We start from the raw sequence: 24,633 nt of genomic DNA on the forward strand, positions 1-24,633 counted from the left end.
ATTAATAGGTCAATTAAAAGAATAGACCTTTTAATTGAACTAATGACTGGTTTAGTGGATAAAACAGGAGAGAGTACAGAGGAAGTAAATGAAACAATCCTCCAATAGAGCAGGAGATTTGAATTTGATCCTGCAAATTCAGAACGGAGTGAATGAAGACTACATGTATGAACCTTGCAGGTTCACAGCAAAATTATTGTATTTTCTACTGACCAATTTTTATTGTTCTCTAAATTAACAAGTTCAAATAACTGTAAAGATCTCAGAAGTTACCACTGAAGATGTTCTGTCCTCATACAGGCAGGATGATTTTATGACAGTCCAGTGCTCAGAATAAACTTGAAAATTCTAAGTCTAATATTAAAATCTAATTACTGTAAGGCAGACTTGCCAGGTCCTGTAATGCCACGTGCATTACAGGCTCATTGCCTGTAGGTCTAAAAGTGACTAAATTATCTTGCCCAGCCTCCTGTTGTGTTAGTGCTTGTAGCTTAACCACCAAGCGTAATGCTCTGCAAGTTTTAATGATGGTTTTTTCTGCATTTTTGTTCATCAATACAGCTGACACACTAATATTCTATTGAGAAACACATTCACACGCTTGTAAACAATAGCATATTATTTTTGAAAATACTCATAGAGCATTTCCAAACGCTTGCTGGGCTTCTATTTGCTGGGGGCTTTCCCCCCTCCTTGCTGCTTTCCACACCAAGAAACAGGGTGGAGTTGAATAACGAAGTGAGTCGGCAGCTGTAAGCAGATCCCCTTCAGCTGCCCAGACTGCATCGCTGCACCAATAATGGAACGGTTGAAGCAATAAAAAAAACATTTTTCCCCAACAGATAAGAGGACCTAAGGGCTACCAAATGAACTGGGAAACCACTGCTATGCTATTCTAAGATTACCATGGCATTGGAAGATGCCCCCAGAGAAAAACAGTGAAACTTTTATGAAAAAGCATGTTACACTTTGCTGTCACAATAAACTTTAAGATTCACCTGCTTATGTCTTCCTACCCTACCCTGCACCGAAGTGACCTTGGTTAACAGGCTGCAGTGGTTTATACCCCTTCCAACTGTAGGCATCGGCAATGGCAGCGAAGAACACTTTTTGCACTTTGGTCACAAAGCAGCTTGGGAAAACAAGCAAGTATTATTATTTGTATTTTAGGAAAACAAGCAAGCATAATTCTTTGTATTTTGCAGATAAGAATCTGATCAAGAGGTTGGATGGTTCATTGACGGTTACACAGAAAACTTAAGGCTCATACTGGAATAAAACCAAGCCAAGTAGACCATGTGACCTCAAAAACCTGTGCGAAACTTACCTTTTTTTTTTCAACCTACTCTTACCAGCCAAAAGTAGAAAGTACCTAATAGAAAATTTGGTACTGTAATGCTACTACTGACAAAATACTGATAAGATTTATAGTTATGAGGCTTTTCTTTTTTTTTCTTGTTGCTAAGTTCTTGTTCAATAAGTTATTTGATAATGATTTTCCTGCTAAAATGAGGCCAGTTTATAAAGAAAAAAACAGTGTAGTACAACAGGTTTCTTCAAAAGATACAGGCAGACATAATCTAGTATTTAATGAAAATCAGGCCAATGTACTGATAAAGTGACCTTAACTTCTCTTTTGCTGAAACAATAAGTACCTCCTCTGATTTGCCTAACCGAAAGATCGACTCCTGCTGCATTTTACTTCATTAAAATTATCATCTTTAACTCTTGTAAAGCGAAAGGCGACATCTGAAATTTTGCTTATCAGTAAATTCTGGCTACAGTGAAAAGTGTAGTAGAGGATCCCCTGTTCATATGTTTTCAGTGGATTTTATAGTCTTACATTGACCTGAACTGTCATTATGGTGTAAGGCAGTGCCTTAAACTGGTTTGCGACTAGGAAAATCTTGTTACCAATAGCCACAGAGAAGTTCTAGACGTGTTTGCTGGCAGAAGCAGCAGGGGGTCCTGAAAAAACTTGCAGAAATATCTGTAATAAATAACTTCATTATCATTTAATTCAACCACCGAGAGATGGATGGGACAAATGCCCTCATGAGGCCTGCCCTAACCCTACGACGCTACAGAGGCACACTGGTGTATTTATGTACAAACTCAATTTCCTGTTATGGTTGGTCACTTCTATAGGCGTAGCTGGCATTACAGAAATGTATGGACTTGAAAACATAAAGCCGTGCTAATTCAATGAAATCCTGACCTGACTTCCACTCAAGACTTCAATAAGCCCTGGACTATGTCACAATTTCAAACACTCCCAGCAGTTACTTGAAGACGAATGGGCCATCCTTTCCTTCTTCAATGGAATAATTACAGGTAAACTGTTTTAATCAAAAGTATAACACAACTTGCAGAAGCTCAATGCTCTGACTAAAGGGCACACACAGCACATTGTTTACACAGAGCCTTCATTTTTCTTACAAATTCTGTCTGCATGGTCCATATTATAGATTCAATATAAACTACAGTTACCAGTGATGATGTATAAAATTTAATTTTAGAAAATGTATTGGATTATATAATATTTATCGCTATAGAACTAATATCAGTTTTTATTTTGACCTCCAAATAAACCAACCAAACACTATAACTCTTGTTTCTTGATTCAATTTTACTATGAAAAAGTAACTACTACTCCTCTGCAAGTTTTCATCAAGCCAATCACTACACGCATTTCTTAACGGATATCTAACTTCATAGCTGTCAATAACATCTGGCTAATTTCTCTTCATAAACGGTCCCAATTTTGCCATGTTGAAAATAAGCACATGTCAAGCCTGGTTCTGTAACCCCAAAGTAATTTAAACTGAATTCAAACTTCAATTGTCATTTTCCATTATGGAGGACTATCATCAAGAAAAACAGCATCCTTCAAGAAAATAATATTACATTTATTAAATTACTATGCTGCAAGGAGATACAAACAGTGGAAAGTACTGCACTGCTAACCACTACCTGCCTACAAAGTCCCAGTTCTAAAGACAACATAGGATAGAAAACATATTAAAGGAAATCAATCCGAACCTCACTTTTAGTAGCCATACACAAATAACTGCTTTAACTTAAGTGCTGGACTGCAGTTTATGTAGACGTGGCCAAGAGGACTTACAAGTACCTGCCACGAGCAGTACAATATGCTGCTTCAAAGCTTACTGCAAGTCGCAAGGCTCATTTAGGACCCTCAGTGAATAACCAGGCAGCCAGACTGAATGAACCTAACATATACTACTATTACTACCCAAACTAATTATTTTCAGTCTAAGTCAGACTTACGTACACTACTTTTGACTGAATCAGAGAGATAAATCGAGTGTTATGTGCAGATGTCATAAAAATAACAATTTCTTTGAGAATCTTGAAGCTAAAGTTCTCTTCTGTCTCATACTTTTCAGCCAGGTAATTTGCTGTAGTTTGCAGCAAAGCATACAGACTGAACGGATCTTCTGGATGAAACATTTCTGATTTGGAGGCAAAAGCTTAGTTCATTTTCTTCTCTTTTCTCATTACGCTCAAGGGAAGAAAAAATTTGCATGACTGTGGTTAATCTCACCAAGATACACTAAATCTAAGAATTGGTATAATCTGTTTCCAGTTTCCTACCACAAGTCCTCCACAGCTCCCAAGACTGTATCACAATTTAAGATTTGATGAACAATTCAAACAGATGGCAAAAGTGTAAGTGATAGCTCTGCAATATCTGAAAAGCGTCCATGGATTCCTGTAAGGGGTTTCACAATGTCTCTCTTGCTCCACAGTTACGCATATTTTCAGTTTAGGAACAATAATACCAAGCATACCTCACCAGGAAAGAAGAATCAAAAACTTAAGAAGAAAAATCGCTTTCTAGGAATCCAGTTCCCCCAAAATCTTGCTTTACCCCTCAAAGACTGCTGAATGCCAAGAATTGCACAAAGAATCTCAAAGCAGAGGAAAAGGCATACACAATAAATTGAATTTATCTTTTTTTTTCCCCACTCAGGCATTTCTATTTTGTTTTACTGTTTATTTTATCTTTACGCACATACCAATCATCCTTAGCTCTGGAATCTGTGTTGCCGGTTTTTCCTCTACTGTTACACATCTCAACAGCACAATAACTTGTTTAGTCTAACTCTGCCTCAAGATCATACACAGCAAGTGGACGTGCTTCCTTTCGTTCAGATGTATCTCTTCAGAGATATATCCCTTAGTAATACATCTTCTAATCTGTCAAAGATTTTACAAATTGCATTGAATGTAAATTCTACAGATCATACTGCAATTCGGCGAAGCACACCTGAACAGGCGTACCTTCAAGCATTTAAGTAGTTCCCCTGATTTCCAGCAGTTACTTCAATGAGACTACTCAAACACTTAAAACTCAGACAAACTATAGGCTCATGTACTTTGACGAAGGAAACCCCTTAATGTCTCCTCTTGTCTTGCACATGGTTTCAGTAACTCTGCCCATTACATACTGATCTCCTGTGGAGCAGGAGCAGGCAAGTGTTCAACTAGATGGATTCTGCCATTTTTAGCTGTGTTGAGTACAGCAGCACTGAAACCACCGATACTGCAGGGTGGGAGAGAAGTGGCTGGACACCAGCCCTGCAGAAAGGGATCTGGAGATGCCGGCCGACAGCAGGACGGCATGAGCCAGCAGAGTGCCCCAGCAGCCGAGAGGGCAAACCCCACCCGGGGGGGCATCAAACGCAGTAGAACCTGTGGTCAAAAGGGGTGGTTATCCCGCTGTATTCACCGCTGGTGCGGCCTCACCGCGAGCACAGTGTGCAGTTCTGGGCCCCGCAATTGAAGAGGGATGTTCAGGTGCCTGAATGCATCTAGAGGAGGGCGGCAAAACTGGAGAAAGGGCTGGAAGGACTGTCCTTTGAAGAGCGGCTAAGGACTTTGCGACTGTCCAGTTTGGAGAGAAGGAGGCTGAGGGGCGACCTCATTGTCCTCCACAGCTCCCGGAGGAGTGGAAGAGGGGAGGGAGGTGCTGGGCTCTTCTCCCCGGTATCCAGTGAGGATCCAGTCTGGGAATGGTTCAAAGCTGTTCAGACTTCACATTCGGAAGCACGTCTTTACCAAGAGGGTGGGCAAACACTGAAACAGGCTTCCTAGAGAGGTGGTTGATGCCGCAAGCCGGTCAGTGTTTAAGAGGCATTTGGACAATGCCCTTAATAACGTGCTTTAACGTTTGGTCAGCCCTGAATCAGTCAGGCAGTTGACTAGGTGATCCTTGTAGGTCCCTTCCAACTGAAAAGTCTATTCTATTCTATTCAAAAGCGCGTCCACGTCAATAAGCTGAAGGAGAGGAGAAAAAGAACTAGAAAAGGGAATGCTAGGAAAGGATACAAGAAAGTCCTGCAGCTGTACCATGAGCTCAGAAGCACACCAGTTTACGGATTCTTGCACAAGGCACACATGTCCCAACAACCTCCCTAGAGCCTGTACCTACATCTTCTTTCCAGTCTCTTCAGTATTATCTTCCCTTTGCCGCAAAACACATTTCACAAAGTATCAAGGCAAGATTCAGCTGATCTCTCTTACGTGTTCTTGTCAAACCAATATCCAAATCTCAGAAGTATAAAGGAAATCTAGATAACTAACTTGTAACTACAGATGCCGAAAGGTAGGCAAGACGAATCCTACCACCAAAGCACCAACCATAGACACTGATAGATCTCTCTGTTGTGTGTTAATGCAGACATACGCAATTTCTCTTTCCCTGAAAAAATGTAATTTGCAGATTTTATTTATACCTTCTATATAAGCTCAATTTAAATAATGTATGAGAGTTTCGCTGCCTCCCCCTCCCCCCATTTTGTCTGTAAACAGTTTACCTATATTAAACTTACTGCTGATACAGCAACAGCTTCGGTAGTTCTACCAGAACACAATGCTCATTCTGGTCACACTTTTATTCCATTAAAAAGAATATATAATTTCTTTAACATGGTATTCAGAAGGACTGACATTTTTCTTTTTCATTTAGTTGATCATTTTTTAACATGCTGGTATAAATGAATATTAAGTATATAAATATACTTACTTATATGTTAAATTTATAAATCACTATTATAAACAGTGCTTATTCATGTACACTATTCCTTTTCTATAAAATTAGACACCCACTGGCAATAATATTTGTTTTCCTAGAGCTTTATTCGTTTGCCAAAGACAAGATGACTGCAGCCTACCTCCCTAAACTGCATTTTCCTTCACTGATCCCAATTTTTCAGGCATTTTTCAGTTACCGACACCACCGAAACAATGAGCATTCTTTACTCAGGCACTCTTTCTTTTTTGTCTGTAAACAGACCTTGTTTTATATGAAATACATAACACGTTACAACTACTAAGACTGAACACTGCACCTGAATTTGCCATATATGCTAATTAGTGAAAGTATCTTTTCTTCCGTGTCCAGTTTCTGAAAAGGAAGAAAGAAATAAGGGAACAATTTCCCTGAGGTCAGTGGATTCTCTGTACTGGAGGAAAGGATGTTGTATTCAAATTATATATTGTACATGAATTCAAATAGGAGCAGACAAATAGATGCTAGCGAGTCACAGTAAGATACTGTTGTAGTCTGAGTTAAACCTTAAAGAAAGTTAGTTTTAACAACCATACTTCTTTTAAGGTATCTATAGATCAGCTTCAATTTCTAGAAACTGGGTGAATTCATACAAGAGAGCATTTTCTTACTCAGTTCCCAGTTGCACAAGTATGTTTTAAGACAGCTTGGTCCATGTTTCCATAGGATTTGCCATATTTGTATAGACAGATTTGTACTGAAGATGTCCAGCTTCATCACACATTAGCTGTCCTCACCAAAATAATCTGTGAGACTTACTGGCACAACTAGCCAAATTCTGCGATGCTGTTCACATAAATAAAGAGTAATTGTATTGCAACACTACACAGGAAGTCTGAGATCAGTCCAGAATGTAGGAAAAAGAGAATGCAGCATAACAAGTAGTTTATACATTTTTCCAATAGAGCACTTGTAGGCCTTGTTTAATGAGAAATAGCAGGAGAATAACAAAACATAGCCTTAAGATAAATGACATTACACTACTCCAAATAATACCCAACAGCAGACAGCGTCTAGTCTATCACAATCATATGATGGATTAATAATGGATTAAGAACAATCACTTTATAATAAAGTCTGAATCCAGATGGAGCACTGACCGCCTATGTGACAGAGCAATGTCAGAGTCATGCATAATTCAAACATATTGTATACATATTACTGGGCAAGCTGAAGGCCTTTGATACTGGGAACATGCAACAGACCAGAGTCTATAGAAATAAAAAGACCCAGATACAATAAATATTTTAATTATCTCAACTCTGATAAGCTGATGTAGAAGTAATCCCCTCTAAGCTGTTCAAAGCTAGCTCACCATACCTCAGCAATCAAATATTATTGAGTTTATAATTAAGTTTAATTAGGTCAAAGAATGTTTCAGTTATATTGACTCTCAAATACATAACAAACGTTCACTCAGCACTAAAAGCAATCAAAATTAATGAATTCTGATGCAGTGTATGCAGATGTAGCTTAGGTCTGGGTAACTTGTTTGTATTTTATATTGGGGCGTATTTTATTAACTTCCAAGCAGACAGATGAGCAGTAAGACTTCTCCAGTTCAGAATGCACTAATAAATGACCATTTGGAAAAGTTTTATTTTCAGTAATAACAACTTCTATATAATCAAAATACTCTTCTGAGGCTTTGCAGATGGAACCTTACCTTCTTATGTAAGTGTTTTACTTGTCTAGTTCATCATGTATTTGTTCTATGTTTCTTCTCAATATAACGAGAAAACAAAAGCAACATCCATGAGTTTACAACAGATTTTGCACACAACTGATTGCAGAGAAGAACTGCACACCATTGTCCTGTTCCTTCTTCTGAACAGGATTTTGTTTAAATGAGTATAATTTTTATTCTGAGAAGTGCAACTTTTGTATTAAGTTTTACCAGCTTTTTGCTCTGGATACCTCCTGAGGTATTTATGATTTTATAGAGTTGAGACTTATGAGGCACTTGGTATCATCTAGCACCATTACAAGATTCCAGCTACCCTGCAGTTACCCCTTTTGCAATAGCCATTAAAATACCCTGCTTTTAACCACCTTGCTGAGTGCTCAATGTTAAAATCTCCAGGTAACAGTGTCCATCACCACTTTGTTTAGTACGATACACTAACTTTATGTGACAGTCCAAAACTCCCAAAGAGCCCTTGGCCTAGAGAAACTAAATGGACACCCTGTTTCCGAGGAAGGTAGAGAGCACAGGGAAAGAACTGGGTACCTGACCCTGACCGAGGAGCACAGGCCCTTGCATTCCTCCAGAACCCCACCAGGCTCAGAAGAAGGTTCACAGACTGAAGCCCCATGTTTCAGTCTAGTATCAGAAAAGAACAAAAGTGACAGCAGCAAGAAGGAGGGAAAGCACAGGCAGAAAAAATCTGCAAGCAGCTCAGAATTTAAGTAAGAAGAGACGCAGAGTCTGCACAAGGAGGAATTCAGAGAATTGTAGAGCTCTAGGGGGTGTTTTAAACACAAAGTAGTACTTAGCCCTCTATGATTTTTAAAGATGTCTCAGTTTCTCTGTCCCAACTCTCCAAGCTATAAAAGGACATCTATAGAACCTAAAGTTTGTGTAAGCCGTGTTAACTATGTAATGTCTATAAATCAATATGCATATGCCAATCACTCTAGAATATATCACCATTTTTAGTGCACAAGCATGAAACTACAGGCTGAGTTAACTGTATAGGCTGAATATAAGGTAAGCCTCCCGGTGGAGGCTGACAGGAACAAAAGCATGTTGGACAATATCTACATTTTCATTTAAATACAGACTTCAGGCTGCAGCAGCCTCGTATATTCATGCCCTCAGCCTTCACAGTCGGCTGGCCACATCTGCCACAAGTTATCACAAACTATTTGACATTGAAGGGATTTACAAATCCACTTCTTTAAACTGGCAATAAAATGAGCCAAGACCGACCAGCCAGTTTAATAAGCCAGTTTATCAACTCCTGAAGCATCAACACCAGTCCAGACCACTAAACAAATACAAAGATCATTTAACGTGCTTAGGTTACCAGTCCTTGTCCTGAGTCAGCAAAGCTCCAACCAGCATTTCCTGTGAAAGGAAATTCTGTCTTTGTGATTGATTCCCCTGGGAAAAGACAGGTGTGTCTGGCAATGGTCAGTCACAAAAAAAAAAAAAAAAAAAATCTATTTTTATAAAAAGTTTGTAGACAGATGTAAATTGGCAGGAGACCCATATGTATGTGGCTTTCCAAGTTATGATGCAACTCAGTCTTTAAATAGTTAATACCCTCTTTGTTTCCCATCCCCACTCTCTCCTGGACAAAGGTGATGAACAGATGCATTTACACAAATTGGAAACTTTAGACAGAGCAAAAGATCCTTCCATTGGCAAGCCCAGAGAAGAGGCATATCCCCGAGGTGACGGCTGTGAAGCCTGTGTAGCAGTGACTGCAACATGGGACTGACAGCGCTTCCTCGCATCGCAGCTAAGTGAGCTGGAAGAACCCAGCAGGAGTCATTCACCTCATTATGTAAACCAGGGAGTATGCTGCACAGCAAAGTCTAATAGGCTTATTTGTTAAATAAGCACACTATTTAATAAAAAATAACCTATTTTATTAAAGAGCCTGAGAGATTTATTATCTGTAAAAATTTAATAATATATAATTATCCCAGTTAGAATCTCAATTCATAACAGGGAACACATGCATTCAAATTTTTATATTTTTAGCCACTGCCGTGGAAAATAAATGCTTTCATGGAGGTTCTACATTTAAGCAATTTGGCACATCTTTTCAAAGACATGAGAGCTGCTAGACAAAGGAACCTGAACATTTAGTTATTTATGGCACGCTACAACCCAAAGGGTCCAACTAAGCGTAGGGCCCTCACTATGTCATTGCTTGGAAGAAGACAAGGTTGTGTACCGGGCTAATTAAAGTCCTCTAAGGGAGGGTATGACTCCGGCTAGGGATGGATCTCTCAGGCCAGTACCATGTCTCCAGCAATGGTAAAAATGAGCTGAGCAGAGAGGAATGTGACAGCAGAGTCAGCACGAAGCGATACACACGTAGTTTACTCTCCCAGACACCAGAGGCATGCAAGTTGAAGGATTTCTTCAGATGGATTTCTGAAGTTTCACTCGGTCTAATAGCTCTTGATGAATTTTATTTCCGTGAATTTGCCCAGTCTGCTTTTTGAACTCCTGCAAAACTCTGGTATCCAGAATTCTGCCACTGCATGCTCGGTGAAGAATCCTTTTGGTTTTGTATAAATCTACAAAGTTTCATTTTGTGCATTTAATCTCAAGAGAAGGAATAACCTTATACTGATCATATTTCATAGAACTAATCACCCATCATTTTTTCCACAGTTTATATAAGTTTCAGCATATTTGACTATTTCTTCCATGGAAACTGTTACAAACTTTTGATTATTCTAGATACTTCCCCTCCCCCCCTTTTTTTTGGTCAAAATTATACCAATAGTGGAAAGCAACACAGTAAGGAAAGGTGATTTTGCATACCACCACCCACGGGTGTTTTCTGTGGGGTATGAACTAATTCTTTTTGAAATTTGCCTTCACAAACATGAGAACAAAAGACGGCGAACTTCTGCTCTGTAACAAAATCCCTAATTGTTTGGAATGTCAGTTTTGGCTCTCTAAGGACAAAACCCAAACCCACAAAAGACACATCTCAATATAAATAGCATCTTCTAGCACGTCTCCCTTTTCTTGTGCTGTTTAAGCACACACACAGAACAAAATGCTTCTGCAGGTAGGTATTCAGCCATGGACTGCTGGATGCCAACTGCCAACTTCACGCTACAATATTCCATCATGCAGCATAAAGACTCTATAATATTTTCTAATGACGTGAGACACCTAGAACTTAAGGAGCAGGTATTCGATCCAGATGCACACTTAGCACTGTCTTTATCATTCTCCATCAGCAAAATATGATGTGGATGGAAAAAGAAATGTTTATTTGCTATGTCCAGAAGGCTTACAAAGGTGATAGTCTGCCTTTACCAGGAAGATTATAATCCCATTGGCAGGAACACGAGTCATTAGAAAATGTGTAATTCTTCCTGCCCAACTTGTTTTAATGTCAACAGCACCAAGTTTTGACGGGCACACTTGAACCATTAACTAAAGCTAAAAAAACCTGAGGGTGTTGTTCTGAGGGCACAAGCCATGCTGATTTTCCAGACCAAAGGCACTTTCTGTCTCAAAGGAAGCCACCCTGACATTTTAAGTCTTCTGTCACAGCCAGAGGCAAACCAGCCTTAACACCAATTATTGTCAGTGATGAGGGCACAGCCCCACATGCTGAATAGGAAACTGTACTATTATAATGTAGAGGAGTTCAGGGCAAAGTCAGTTTCAAAGACCCAAGGCCCAGTAGACTCTGGCTGGCTGGACAGCAGAAGATTATCAGTACTTTCTGGTAACATTCTTCAAGATAGACTGCGTGCCACGGCCCGTTATATCCTCCCGAGACACCCCCCACCCTGCTGACCTGAGTGGTTCTGAAGTTCCGTAAGGAAAGATCCAAACTTCTTCCTCCCTTCCTTTCTCACCCCTTCTCTCCCTACAATTTTCTACAAATACAGACTTCAGCATTTAAATTTAAGTAGTGGAGTCATTCATTGAAGATAGCGGGAATAGTTTTCTTAACAGCCCTTCACATATTTTATCGACAAGATAAAGTCTATTCCTCTAAAGTAGGAGTTTACTACGTGAAAATCAAAATTCAATAGTTTTAATAGTCATTGTCTCATAGATCAGCACAGAAATATTTAGTTAATTGCCTTATCTTTTCTCCAATTCATGTTTATATTCACTTGACTTGCCAATAATAATGGTTATGCAGAAAAGCAGTATCAAGGAAATAACATTTTATAAATTTTAAGTAGCATTTCATAGCTGGAAATGAAGGACGTTCTGTTGCTTATCAGTAAACCATAAACCTCACTTCGCTCTACGCTTTCTTTCTGTACTTCTGTGGGCCAAATTCAGAGGCGAGATCACATTAGGCCACCCTCCTCTAAGAACTCACTTATTAACAGAAACTGTACCTTTTAAGCAGTATTTAAATCTTTAGCTATTAGCCAAAACAGAAGTTATACTCATCCAAGTATTTCTACAGCAGTGTAACAGCTTCTACACAGGAGAATTTTACATAATTGTCTTAATTATACAAGAATAAAATACATACTCTTTACAGAAACATTAAAATAGTTAAAACCAGCACTTTCCATCCCAGATCAGAGTCAGGCATCTAAAAAAAGCTATCAATTTGTCCAGAAGCAGCAGTCAGCAATTTTGAATTTTTCCTGAAGAATAAAAATTCCTTTAAAATTCCTTTAAAGGAATATCAGTTCCTTTGAAGTTGGGCCCAGTGGAAGGTCTAATGCAATTAACTAACATTAAAATTAGCTAACAGACAAAGTCAGGCTACTGTGGGTTTCTGATCTCCAAAACGGTGCTGGACTCTACCCAGCCCGCTGGGAGGCCCTACAAGAGCTTGGACTTACCTGCAGCCATCCAGGCAGATGAACCCTTAAATCTAATTGTTTCTTCAAATAACAGATGTACTTCAAATACAAAAATAAAATCTCATCATTAAAGAAACAACAGCCCTAGGTTATTAGCACACCTGCTAATAAATACAAAACTGTTAAAACAAGCAGCTCTTCTCTATTTTTTAACTTACTTTTTCTGCCTGTACTACACAAAAGGTCTACAGAAAGGGAAAACTGGTTCAACAGCTGACTGTAAACAAAACACTGAAAACAATGACACAAACGCTGAACAGAAGGAATGGTAAATTTTCCTACATCTATTTTAGTTCCATGGATTTGAAATGATAAATGCAAGTGTACCCTTGCGTCACAACCTCACACAAAAAACAACACACATTGCAGTTTACTGTCTAATTACACTCATTAATACCGTTTTTCAACATCCAGCAAAATGAAGAAAAGGAGTTTGGGGTCCTTATAGCTTATTTTTAAAGTAGTCACTGTAGTAGCTTTTTTTTTTTAAATTAATAAAACCAATTTTACCAACTCAGACAAGTCAATATTTCACCTTTACTTAGAGGAACAATTAAAAAATGCACAGATCAGAAACATTCTATTTGTACATAAAAATATACATATTAAAAACTGCACAATTTATATGAAACGTGTTTTCTGATGGCTTCTTCACATCCGAAGTGTGTGACAGAATGGCACAGCTGTACGTGTTGTGTGCATCACTTCAGCAGTGACACAGGCAGGTCTCACAGTCGTATTAATATCAAGTTACACAGCTTCCCAACAGCAGCATTAACTACCACTGACATACCTGAAACAAAATCTCTCATACAGCCACGCGATGGGATAAAAGGTCTGGTTTTAAGTCCTGCATTCACAATGCCCTTTTATCCTGATAGTTATTTACTAATAAGAGATTCACTGCCTTACCATAAACTGTTATTCTGGCTTTTTATTTTTCTCTTTAAATGTTTTACTACAGAAAAATGAAAAGCAGTAATATATCAGATTTAAATTTTTAATAAAAAGCAGAACAAGTTATTCATACTATGTATGAAAACAATACAGCTGAAAAGATGAACGTGTTTTATTTCAGAGCACCCATAATAGCCATATTTTAGTTCAGGGGGGACGGGAAGGAAGGCAAAAAGGAAAACAAAATTACTCACACTTGTATCCAGGCTGCAGATACTGATTGTATCTTCATCTTGAGTACTCTGCTTTCGTTTCTTCTAGAAAACAAAAAGAAAAGAAAGACTCAGTTTTGATGAATAGTACCAACTACCACTGGCCTGATCCTGAAACAGGCATATGTAAAGTCATACACACATACCTATGTATAAATAGAGTTAATTATTTTCTCTCATCATTACAATAACCACCACGGATGTGAATATAAGCTCTATTTTCACAAGCTCAAATGCTACTTCTTAGCACATAAGTAAATTAATGTTTCTTTTTCTGCTCACTGAGAGTTAGGTTCACTTCAATTAAGAAACTTATTTCTAACTAAAAGCATGAATAATTGTTGCTTATTGTAAATTGTACTTGGGCACTTGATATTAACTTCTGTAACTACTGAAAACTGTGAGAAGGAGAAACTTGTATTTTGTGTCAAAAGCTTATACTTAGATTTTTCAAATCATACACTCGGCAATCTGTCCCAGACAGTCAGCATTGCATAGTGAGGACAGCAGCTGAAACGTACTGCAGGACCTGCCTTAACATATAGCTGGATTTCAATATTGATGCCAGTCATCGTATTCTGCTCTATATTCAGGTATTGTTTTGGAAAATGGCAAGCCCTTCCTGATGTCATTTCACAGGTTCACCACAAGATGAATCTTCACACCCTTCAAATAAGAAGTATGAAATTTCATTTAACAGAGCTCTGCATTTTCTACCAGGCCAGGAAGATTTAGGAAACAAGAGAAGTCACAGAATACACGATCCTTATTTATCCAGCTGTGTTGTCTTCCACTGTCAACCAGAGATAAGCATTCACAGATGATAATAGCTGGGATTTAGTTCCAGTCTACAGAAGTCAAAGACGAGCAGTTTAAAGAACCACTAAAAAACCCACACAGATGCCATACAGAGCTCCTATTTTATGAGATGACCAAAGTTCAGCTAAAAGGCAGGTATTTTTTTCAACTAATAATAATAAACATATATATATAAAAACTGCATCCCCCCTCCGCAGCGCCCACACCATTAGCTTTTCTGAAGCCTAGAGGTTTTATTCCGTCAAGCCAGTAAAACAACCATTGCATCTACTAGGTCAAGCATATGGTTTGAGAACTTTCTTCGATGAATAAAGATAAGGACTATTTATCATATAATCCTGCAGTTCTTATTTCATGCTGCTGTAAAATGAAACTGTGAGCGTTGAAACTTTATATTTACTCACCAGTTTTCAGCAGATCTTTGACTTGGGTAATTATCTTTAAATACAATGTTGCTATTTTTTAGGAAGTAACTTTTCTCACTGTTTTCTAGCAATAATAATTTTAAAGTCAAGGACAGCTGTGTTTTAACACCATTATTATCCAGAAACAGAAACTGGATCATGAGTTCTCTAATCGCATTACACAATGAGAAGTGTTTTATGAAAAGTAATTCTTCACCCTCAGACTACGCGCAGTCAAATCCCTCTTACTGTTATAGTACAGATTTTTAGCAACAAGTTAAAAGACACAATAGAACACAGAAATTTCTGGACCAGACTCCACTGCGCAACAAACATAAGTATCTGAAATAATACTTAGTATATTTGTTTATCCTATAGCAGTGTTTTATAAGGTTGGGGCTTTTTTCCGTAGGATAAACCAATCTGAATTATTCTAGAGTTACTCAATGTGAATTCATGATGAAAACCACAAAACTGGGATGAGATCTGTAAAATCTGTACTTTGCCCAGACGGTAACATTTCCTAATATGCTAGTGAATATGTTGCAGACTATTCTTCAAGCCTAATTAGACTTCTGTACATACAAATGCATGTATCCTCAAAAAATAATATATTGATTCTATGTAAATCAACACTAAGTCTTTACTTTGCAAACAAGAAATTACAACACAAAAGGTACCATCCCTACCACACAGTGGACATAGGTTAAATCAAAACAAAGGGGGTTTACCTTAGAAACATAAATTTCTACAAGAGAAGGGTCAATTGAAACGACTGAAACGGTGTATGGATCTGGTATATTGGAATCTACGCTAACGGTGATTCTGCTGTAGGGATGGACGGGATGCACCTGCATTCACAGCCTATGTTGGTTTAAGTCTGACATCTTTAGTTATGGAAGCATAAAAATGGTGTAAACCTAAGCCTCAGCCTGCAAAATATTAGAATAAAAGTTAGTTCTGAAACCCTTAATATCGTAATACAATAAAAGGTATTATTCTATCCTCCTCCCCCCGCAAAAAAAAGAAAAAAGTAAGTTAGGTGCTTGATTAGAGTATGTGTTCCAAATACTTTACAGACAGGTCAAATTAAAAAAATAAGTCTCTAAATATTATGCCTTTTGGAACGATAACAAGTAATTTCTATAAGGGAACAGATGTAATTTCATTGCTAACAGAGTGTGACCCATGACCACACACACAACAAATGGGTAGCTCCTTTGTTAAATAACTGATTAAAAGATTCTTACTGTAGTCACGTGGCTACAGATTAACACAGAAAGTGGCATTTCCAACACAGGCCAGCTCTAACGAAAGCGGATTAAGACTATAAATTGCATAATGTGAACTTGAAGAAGCCAGGAGAGCCTGTCACTGCAGAAGGAGAGTTATACAACCACCACCATGTGGGTTCCCGAACACTGCATTCAAAGTGGGTATATGGGCCCAAAACCCAGAGGGACCATGGACAAAGCGGAGCCCATGGCAAAGCTATTCAGGTAAAGCACAGCACGGAATGTTGCTAGTAGTAAATATTAACATGCCTATATCTTATTTAGAGATAACCTCTTTGGCTATATAACTAGGAACAAATCAGCATCAACTGCGATGTACACACCAAAGGGGATGAAAAATTATAAGGGCACTTAGACATCGAGTGCGTCTGGTACAGCCCCCACAAAGTAGGTGGAGCTTGCTCTACCTTCCACCTTATTGTGCTAATCAAAGGATCGCTCCTACTTTATTTTAGCTCTTCTGCTTACCGAAACGTAACACACAGAAAAATAATCTACCTTACAGCATGTATATTATACTATTCTTGTTACCTGGGAGTTTGCAAGTGTTACACTATTTATGTTCTTCGTACATTTCTCCCAGCAGCTATGCAACACAAGTCATTTCTAAAAAAAATTGTTAAATATCATCAACCACTGCAGTTAAGAATAATGTTTTAATTTTCTAAGTTTCAAGGGCTATTATCGGAGGGGGAGACCATAGGGGTGGGGGGGGGTGGGGTGGGGAGAATCTTCGAATAATTGAGCTACCAGACAAATTTCTTTGCCCATAATAAGTGGATTAGAAGCAAAGATTGCAGTAGATATTGTGCAGGGAGCATAAGGTGCTCATTAAATTAATCCTTGCTCTTTGTGAGCATCTTTTACCCAAAGGAGTTACAAGTCCTGTCTCGGTTGCCATAGCACAACGCAGCTGACCTCTGAATCTCTCATGTTCCAGAAAGTTACCCCATAAATGTTGCTTTCCACTTCATGTTTTAAATCACACAGCACACCAACTAACACAAACTTGACTCCATTTCGATCTCCGCAATTTGGTGTGTATTCCTTTCACAAAGGATCCCAGAAATACACTGTAATAGCTTTGGGATGAATCCGGAAGGATTATGTGATAAAACATTGTATGTATCGCACACAGTCTGAGTGGTACAAGCTTCACTGCAAAGCCAAAGATCTTTGATAAAATTAATTTATAGCCGCAATACTAAATCAGTTAAGCAGCATATTAATGAAAACGTTGAACTTCCTGACAGAATTTCGAGTCAGCAGTGCTCGAATGGTTCAAATATCTATTGCAAATATTGCCCAAATGACAAATAAACTTATCAAACAATGCCTAACTGCATCATAACATCTTACAGTAGATTTTCCATACCAGCTTATATCGTCACGCAAGACTACGTTGAGCCAAAAACCACAATGTGTGAATCTTTATTCAACATGACCCCTGCACTGGCACAGGCATAGCACTAGGGAGAAAGGACTGATTTCTTAATTCCATTTTATTACCTTGCACATGAAGCATCCCTAGTTCTTGTTAACATTGCTTACAGTTATCTATGGCTGTAGCCATAATAAAAATCTATCGCTTTTTTGAGACTGTATGGCTTGAAGAAGCATGTGCAACAGCGAGAAGGCAAGCCCACTCCAAGTGTGCTATATTAAGATGACATACTCTAATACGTCCATGAGTTTACCTGTGCAGAGATCTTACAGAAAATCACAGAAGTTTTAACCACAAACATGTCAAGGGATAGAACGGTTGAAGCCCTTATGGATACCTGAGTGTGCCTGAATTACGTACACAAGTTATGTTCCTTACAGGTGTAATACATAATCACATTCTAATATACTGCATATGCATGTGGTTTTATCAGAATCACGTCCAGTTAGAGATTCTATCAGGTTTTGTTTTCATTAAAATCCAGTAAGAAGCCTCAACATATTATGAATACTATGAAACAGGAATAAAGTTGTAAGACACATGACCGTTAGTGTGCCCTGTCTTTGTACTTAGGAAGCGCATTAAAGCTATTAATGTGAATATTCCTGAAATTTTAAACTGAACTATCCAATTAGAACCGTACCTATTTTAAATTCAGAGTAATAACATGAAAAAAATAGAATTAAAAGGTAGTATGCTATCCTTTTACTAGATGTGATCACTCATTATTTCCAGTGTATATTAATTATATGAGGAACACCACACTGCAGCATTGTATTAAATAAAAAATAATGTGATTACTCCATATCATGCTATAAGCAATGGACTAATGTCACCTGCTATCTCACTGCAGACTAATTCTTTATCAGAATTTGTATGTACTTGAAACAGACCGAATTGGAAATTGTCATGAAGCTGTTTATCTTGCTGGGAAAAATGGACAGCTTGCAATGCTTTCGTAACTCCCCTTTTCTGCACAATATTTGTAGAGCTTAAGAAAAGGTCTGCATGAAAAGAGTGTATCAGTAATACCGTATCTATTCTGTATAGAGACACATCTGTGCTTTCTGACTCACCATGCAGATGCGCTACACACATTTGAATGTCTACCTCTAGACCAAATGACATTTTCTATCACATTTGGTAATTTTTTTTTGTCTTTTGAAATGCATTAAAAAAATTAAGTCAGTGGACCACGATGACCGGGTGTATAACAAGTTTGAATATTGATCCATGTTTGTGATACTGCTGCCTAAAAGGCTGTGATTACATCCATAGTTACAGAGACAGAACACTTCCTGGTCTTAACACAGCAGGAAAGAGTTGTTCTCAATAATTATCTCAGAGGAGATGAGAAAGTAAGATACCCAATTATATATTAAAGCAGTGATTTAATTAAAGGAATTAGAGCAATAAGACATTGTTATAGGAAGGCTGGATTAACATCCTCTCTCCATCACATGTAGTTATCAATACTAGAGATTTATATTTTACCACCTGGGAGATGAAATGCAAAGATGCACAAAAATAGCCTGATAAAAAAAATCCATCCTGTGACACGGAAGGAAATGCTTTTCAGAAGAATCGCTGTCTTTTGCTAAATCATCTATCCATTCTAACAGGCATCAAAATAAACAATAGCTCGAGACAATGCATTTGCATGGGTACGTAATACCTTTAAACCTTCCCAGTCACAGACAGACTCACTTCAAAACAAAATACAGAACAACTTACTTTTAAAGCCCTTTTTTCATACAAAAATCCATTCAACAAATGAGGATCCATTCATTCTACCAAAATAGACTTTCTCCACGCCCCCCAAAACAAAAAGTCCAAAATAAAGAAAAACTAAAAACCATTTAATCATTCTGTATTTCAAATTCTTTTCATATGAAATATCTAAAAAGCTTAGTCTTTCCAGAACATACATCTACACACACTTCAACACTGCTAATTGAAAGAAAGCAACTTCGTAAAAAACACAGTTCTAATATATGATTTAAACAAATCTAAGTAGGTCAAGGTGCATATATATATACAAACACATGCTTATATATAAAAATATAATATATATGTGCATACACATGCCTACGAAAACCACAACATGTTCTACTACGGTTCCTTTGAATGTCTCAGTAGTATTTTGGGGGAGGGAAGTATGCGATGAGCTAAGAAATACTTGGGTAAACATCGTTAAGTCTAAGCTAAAGAAACAAAGTTTTCCATACCAGTAATAATCCAAAGTTTCTTTAAAAGAATTTCTAGGTGGCAAAATGTAAGTTAACATATTTTTTTTGCAAAGTTCAATAATGAGAGCAATTGTGGACTCCCAATCTCAATTCTCATAATAGAACATCACCACACATTGCATTTTCAAATGAAAACATCTAAAAAGGCATGAATGTAAACATATTTTATGTCTCTATTTTATACATGAATGATTTCCTAATCTACTACCTACTTTTATGAAAGAAAATTGACTCATAAATAACGACGCAATGAATGCATTCATTCATTAATGGATAAACACAGCATTTTTGCTAAGTCTGTCCTATGTAATACAAGTTTAATCAAAAAATACCCCCCCAAAATTAAACAAAAACAGAATTTGCAATAATACAGAAAAGGGAAAACCATTTAACCAACAAATTTTTTTATCATTTTTGCTGGCGAGGAACAGGCAGTTTGGGGTTTTAAGATCCTCTCCAGTTTATGGCACGCTATTATCAAGGACAACCCAAAGGACAGTATCTCTGTCGGACAGAGTTAAAAACAAAAACCAAACAAAGAAGAACAATTTGAAGAGATCAGGTACAGTAAAAAATAACATCCAAAAGGGATTAATTTGGAAGGAGGGGAAAAACCAGACCAAATACTTAAAAGTGAAACATCATTGGCCAGAAAAGGTTCAAGCCACATTCCAAAGGGTGGACTATGTCTGCATGAAAAGCAGCTCTACTACATGATTTCTTTTTTTTATTTCAAAAAGCAATCAGTATCTCCTTAGCCAGCTGAGAGCTCTCTCAATCTACAAGGAACCTTTATATTGAACCCTTATGATCACCTTCTGCAATAGGAATCATAGTTGGTGTTTAAGCAGCTTTCTATAAAGGCATCAAATCTCAACAATAATTCAGGCTTCCATGTGAGTTTCTACTTACACTGCTGTTATACAACATTCTTGCAAAAAATCCAGTTAGTTTATAAATTCTTTTGATATGTAAATCATTTTTTTATCAGCAAAATCCACATGTGTTTATTCAAATATACCAACGATTCTAAGCACCCTTCTAATTCTTAAATATCTAGCATGTTCAGAAGCTGGTAAGTTCAAAAGAATATTCAGACACTACAATTCTCATATTTTTTCCTTTATTGTTTGTCAGTACTTCTACACTCATCCATAACATGTCGATCCCTCTCTTTAAAAGCCCTGAAAAGTACCACTTGCCAAGACCAAATTTATTCCTTTAATGACTCCAAAACCCCCACCTGTTATTGCTTCTATGTTATAAGATCTGTTTCAAGTTCTCACTGTTTGCATTTCAAATCACATTCAAATGATCTCAAAGGTATCAAGCTCCAGTTAGTTATATCACAGAGTATGGGGGATTCAGAGTCAGGACACAGAGTCCAGCGATGGGGCACAAATAGCACAAAACAGATGTCAAAAGGTATGCAAGAAGTGAGATAGGAAGAAAGAAATAATGACAAACTGGACTGGGAGGGAAGTATTTCAATTCTCCAGACTAATTTAAAGTGTTTCCAGAAACTTCACAGATGTCACAGCCAGAAAACAAAAAAAGTTAATATATTTCAGGTTAGAAGGTAAGCATTTTAGTCTTCCTAATACAACAGGAGACAATTCTGACTAAACGCTTCAACATTTTTCTCACCTGCTGTTATCACTCAGTTAACAAAATATGCCTTGGATCCACCTTAAATTGGGTATAAAATTACTAGGCAAAAGATTAATAACCTTCTATCTTAAGGTTAGTTGAATAATCGCTAATTTAACATTTCCTGCCACAGGTGGTGGGATATAGCATGACAAAGACTTCAGAAGTGAAGCAGAAGAGGCAGCAGTGGTGTCACATTTCCCAGCTTCAAGCCAGAGCGCTCGTGATACTGAAACAAGACCAAGCCTCACACAGGATTACCCATTTTCCATCTTATCGCATTACTGTTGCACTGACATTCAAGTGTCTGAGATGAAGTAAAGGTACAGATGCCAAAAAAAAAAAAAAAAAAAAAAGAGAACATAAACTTCTCTGTCTGCAATAACCTGCCAGACTGCCAGAAACCTCTAATTTTCCTGTTGAATATGGTGTTCCTCCTAACTCTGGTGCAGAGCTAACCAATCACAATTTCACAAACAAGTGATAATTCATTCCCTAGTTTAAGCTCATTCAGACAAAGAGGAATCTCCTGCCATCTTTTAAGGCCAGCCCTCTTTTAACTTTACGACAGCCTGCCCCTCACCTCCATGCCAGCACCATTCCTCCTCTGGCTTCTCTCTGCCTTCTCCGGCCATACCGCTGACAGTTCTGAGAGCATGAAGGTACGGGAAGACAACAGCATCTTAAAGCAAGTCTTCCCAGAGCACAGGGCCTTCTTTTTCATACATGCTTTTGGGACCGTGAGTTCAGAATACTGAATTCTAATACAACATTTTAAAATAAAGAACAGAATTTGTTACTCTGCATTCCAATATCACAGTTCTTCATGTTATGTTGGCAAAAAGAACTTGCTTAAGCTCTGAAGAGAGCCAAAAATTCCTTAGTTTTATGATAAAACTGGTTGCCACGTATATTTCCGCTGCCCTCTACTGTTCGGAATACCAGAGCCATTACAGGTTTCTTTTTCTCAAGAGTGACACAAAAGTCTAAAGAAAAGCTTTATTCCTTTTGAGGGAGCAGCAGTCAGAGATGACCCGATGGCACAGTTTGCACCGAGGCTGGGACAAAGCTTTGCCGGTTCTGCTTCCCGCTCCGCACACGCTCGACGGGCAGGCTCTTTGTGAATGGGTGTTAGTAACAGAACTTGCTTGTTCTTGATGTCCCAGGCAAACCAAACAAATGAAAAAACAGACTCTGCTCTAAATCTGTTACTACACAGCAGAGAACTCCGAAATGGAGGTGAGGTCATCTGTGGCACCTCAGACTTCGCCATGGAAACTTTGGTATCAAAGCGCTTCTGAGGAGTCACTCACTTCCCTGCCAGACAAAATGGCAGCTCCGTTTCACCCTTCTCCGAGCACAGGGAGCCAGCTTCACTTCTACAGCGCTTATTGTGATGGATTTGAGATTTTCCGGTCAATGTAATATAAAATGAACACTGAAGTGAACAATGAAATGAAAGTTATATTCAATGTGTTTAACATTAACAACAGGAAATGGGTGTGCATGTACGGGATGCTGTAAGGACAAGGATCAGCAGAGCTTTGTTTGAGGACTGGTATTTATTCTATCTTTATTTAACCTTCTTCCTTCCCCTTTTCGGAAGACGGGGGAGAGTATCAGTCACTGGAATCTAGCAGAGAGTTAAACACGCTGAAACTTTTTAACAGTTTACTGTGAAGTCTGGATCAAAGTCAGATAAGTAAGTTACACGCTTTTACTTCTTTCTCCATAGGAGCTCTTTTTTACAGGAACGAATAGCAACCTTTATTCCATAATCCTTTCTCCGTCAGAACTTGAAGACTGCTACGTAAATTATACCTTTAATTAAGACTCACAATCAATATCTATGGTTCTAAATTCACTTAGCACATAAATAAAAGACTAAGATGCAATTTGAAAGAGTCCATACACTATTTAGATTCATCTTCTGTTCTTCTCACAAACGCTTTTCAGCTGGGATCTGTCAGGTCCAGTTCTTTGGGGCCTCAAGTAATACAACGAGTTACTGTGCAAATAATCCCTGATTCCTGTACCTTTGGCAAGCTGACGTGACGATGTTGCTGTTCCTAGCCTTGTACGTTTGTGTTGAAGGAGTTTATTATAGGTCTAGTTGTAAAAGCAAGAATAATGAAAGTTAGGCTGTTTTAATGCTCTAAGTCTACCCTTGGAGGTTTTGTGGACTTGAAGGCCTGGGGACTTCCTCTGACTGAACAGCAGCGACCTGCACTTGCTGCAGTTGACCATTTAATCACAGCTGTCAACCACCACTTCTGGTTCCAAAACTGCTACAGCTGTCCATGGAAGAGGTATGACGTTTTTTCTTGGAACAGAAACTACAATGACATTTTCTCACTTGAAAAGCAGATTCATTCAAATGACACTTTATTATTTTTATTATATTTACTTTTTAAGTTTAGGGGGTTTTATTGTTTGTTTGTTTTTAAGGATGTCAGGAATCTAACAGAGCTTCTCATTATAAAAGAGAGCTTGGACTGCTGATGCTGTGCACAGCACCAGAACCACAAGCAGCAGAATGAAACAATTTCCATAAAGTAGGTCTCCACCTTTGGCTTAAGTTTGCATAAACTGCAGTCATCCTTTATTGTTCTAGTACTCTACTGTTAGTCTGCTTTCCCCCAGCCTCCTGCATTCAGCATCATTATACTGCTGTACCTTTAAAACCACAGACGGGTTCCTGCATACGGCTTTTGATCTAAGCGCCTCAAGTGCTCTTCTTCAGCTTCACACAGAAAAGATAAAGTGATAAAATGGCTGCACCCAAAATGGATCTTTCTGCAGATAAAAACAATACTACTTTTACTAAAATCACACGTTGCTATGTCTATTTTTGGGTTCACTATATATAAACACACACACACACACGCACTTTAGCTCCATTTCTTAGGGAACAAGGCTTATATGGTATTTTGGTGGATATCCCTATGACTCCTGATTCTTAA

The 24,633-nt window shown here is 38.1% G+C and overlaps 1 protein-coding gene across 6 annotated transcripts in view; it reads right to left on the reverse strand.

The window, feature by feature from the left end:
* ARHGEF3 (Rho guanine nucleotide exchange factor 3) overlaps window positions 1-24,633 on the reverse strand; it is a 138,590-nt gene that overhangs the window by 54,686 nt on the left and 59,271 nt on the right. For 5 of the 6 annotated variants that reach the window (XR_008468689.1, XM_054216163.1, XM_054216164.1 and 2 more), the window contains one exon: window positions 13,792-13,854. Coding sequence is in view for 5 of the 6 variants with exons in the window: in XM_054216163.1 (XP_054072138.1) it covers window positions 13,792-13,854 (63 nt within the window). In the remaining variant the exon portion in view is untranslated. The remainder of the gene's footprint in view (window positions 1-13,791; window positions 13,855-24,633) is intronic. The other variant, XM_054216167.1, reaches the window with a different exon arrangement.

Source organism: Rissa tridactyla, chromosome 10, assembly GCF_028500815.1.
Source record: "Rissa tridactyla isolate bRisTri1 chromosome 10, bRisTri1.patW.cur.20221130, whole genome shotgun sequence".
Classification (NCBI taxonomy): Eukaryota; Metazoa; Chordata; class Aves; order Charadriiformes; family Laridae; genus Rissa; species Rissa tridactyla.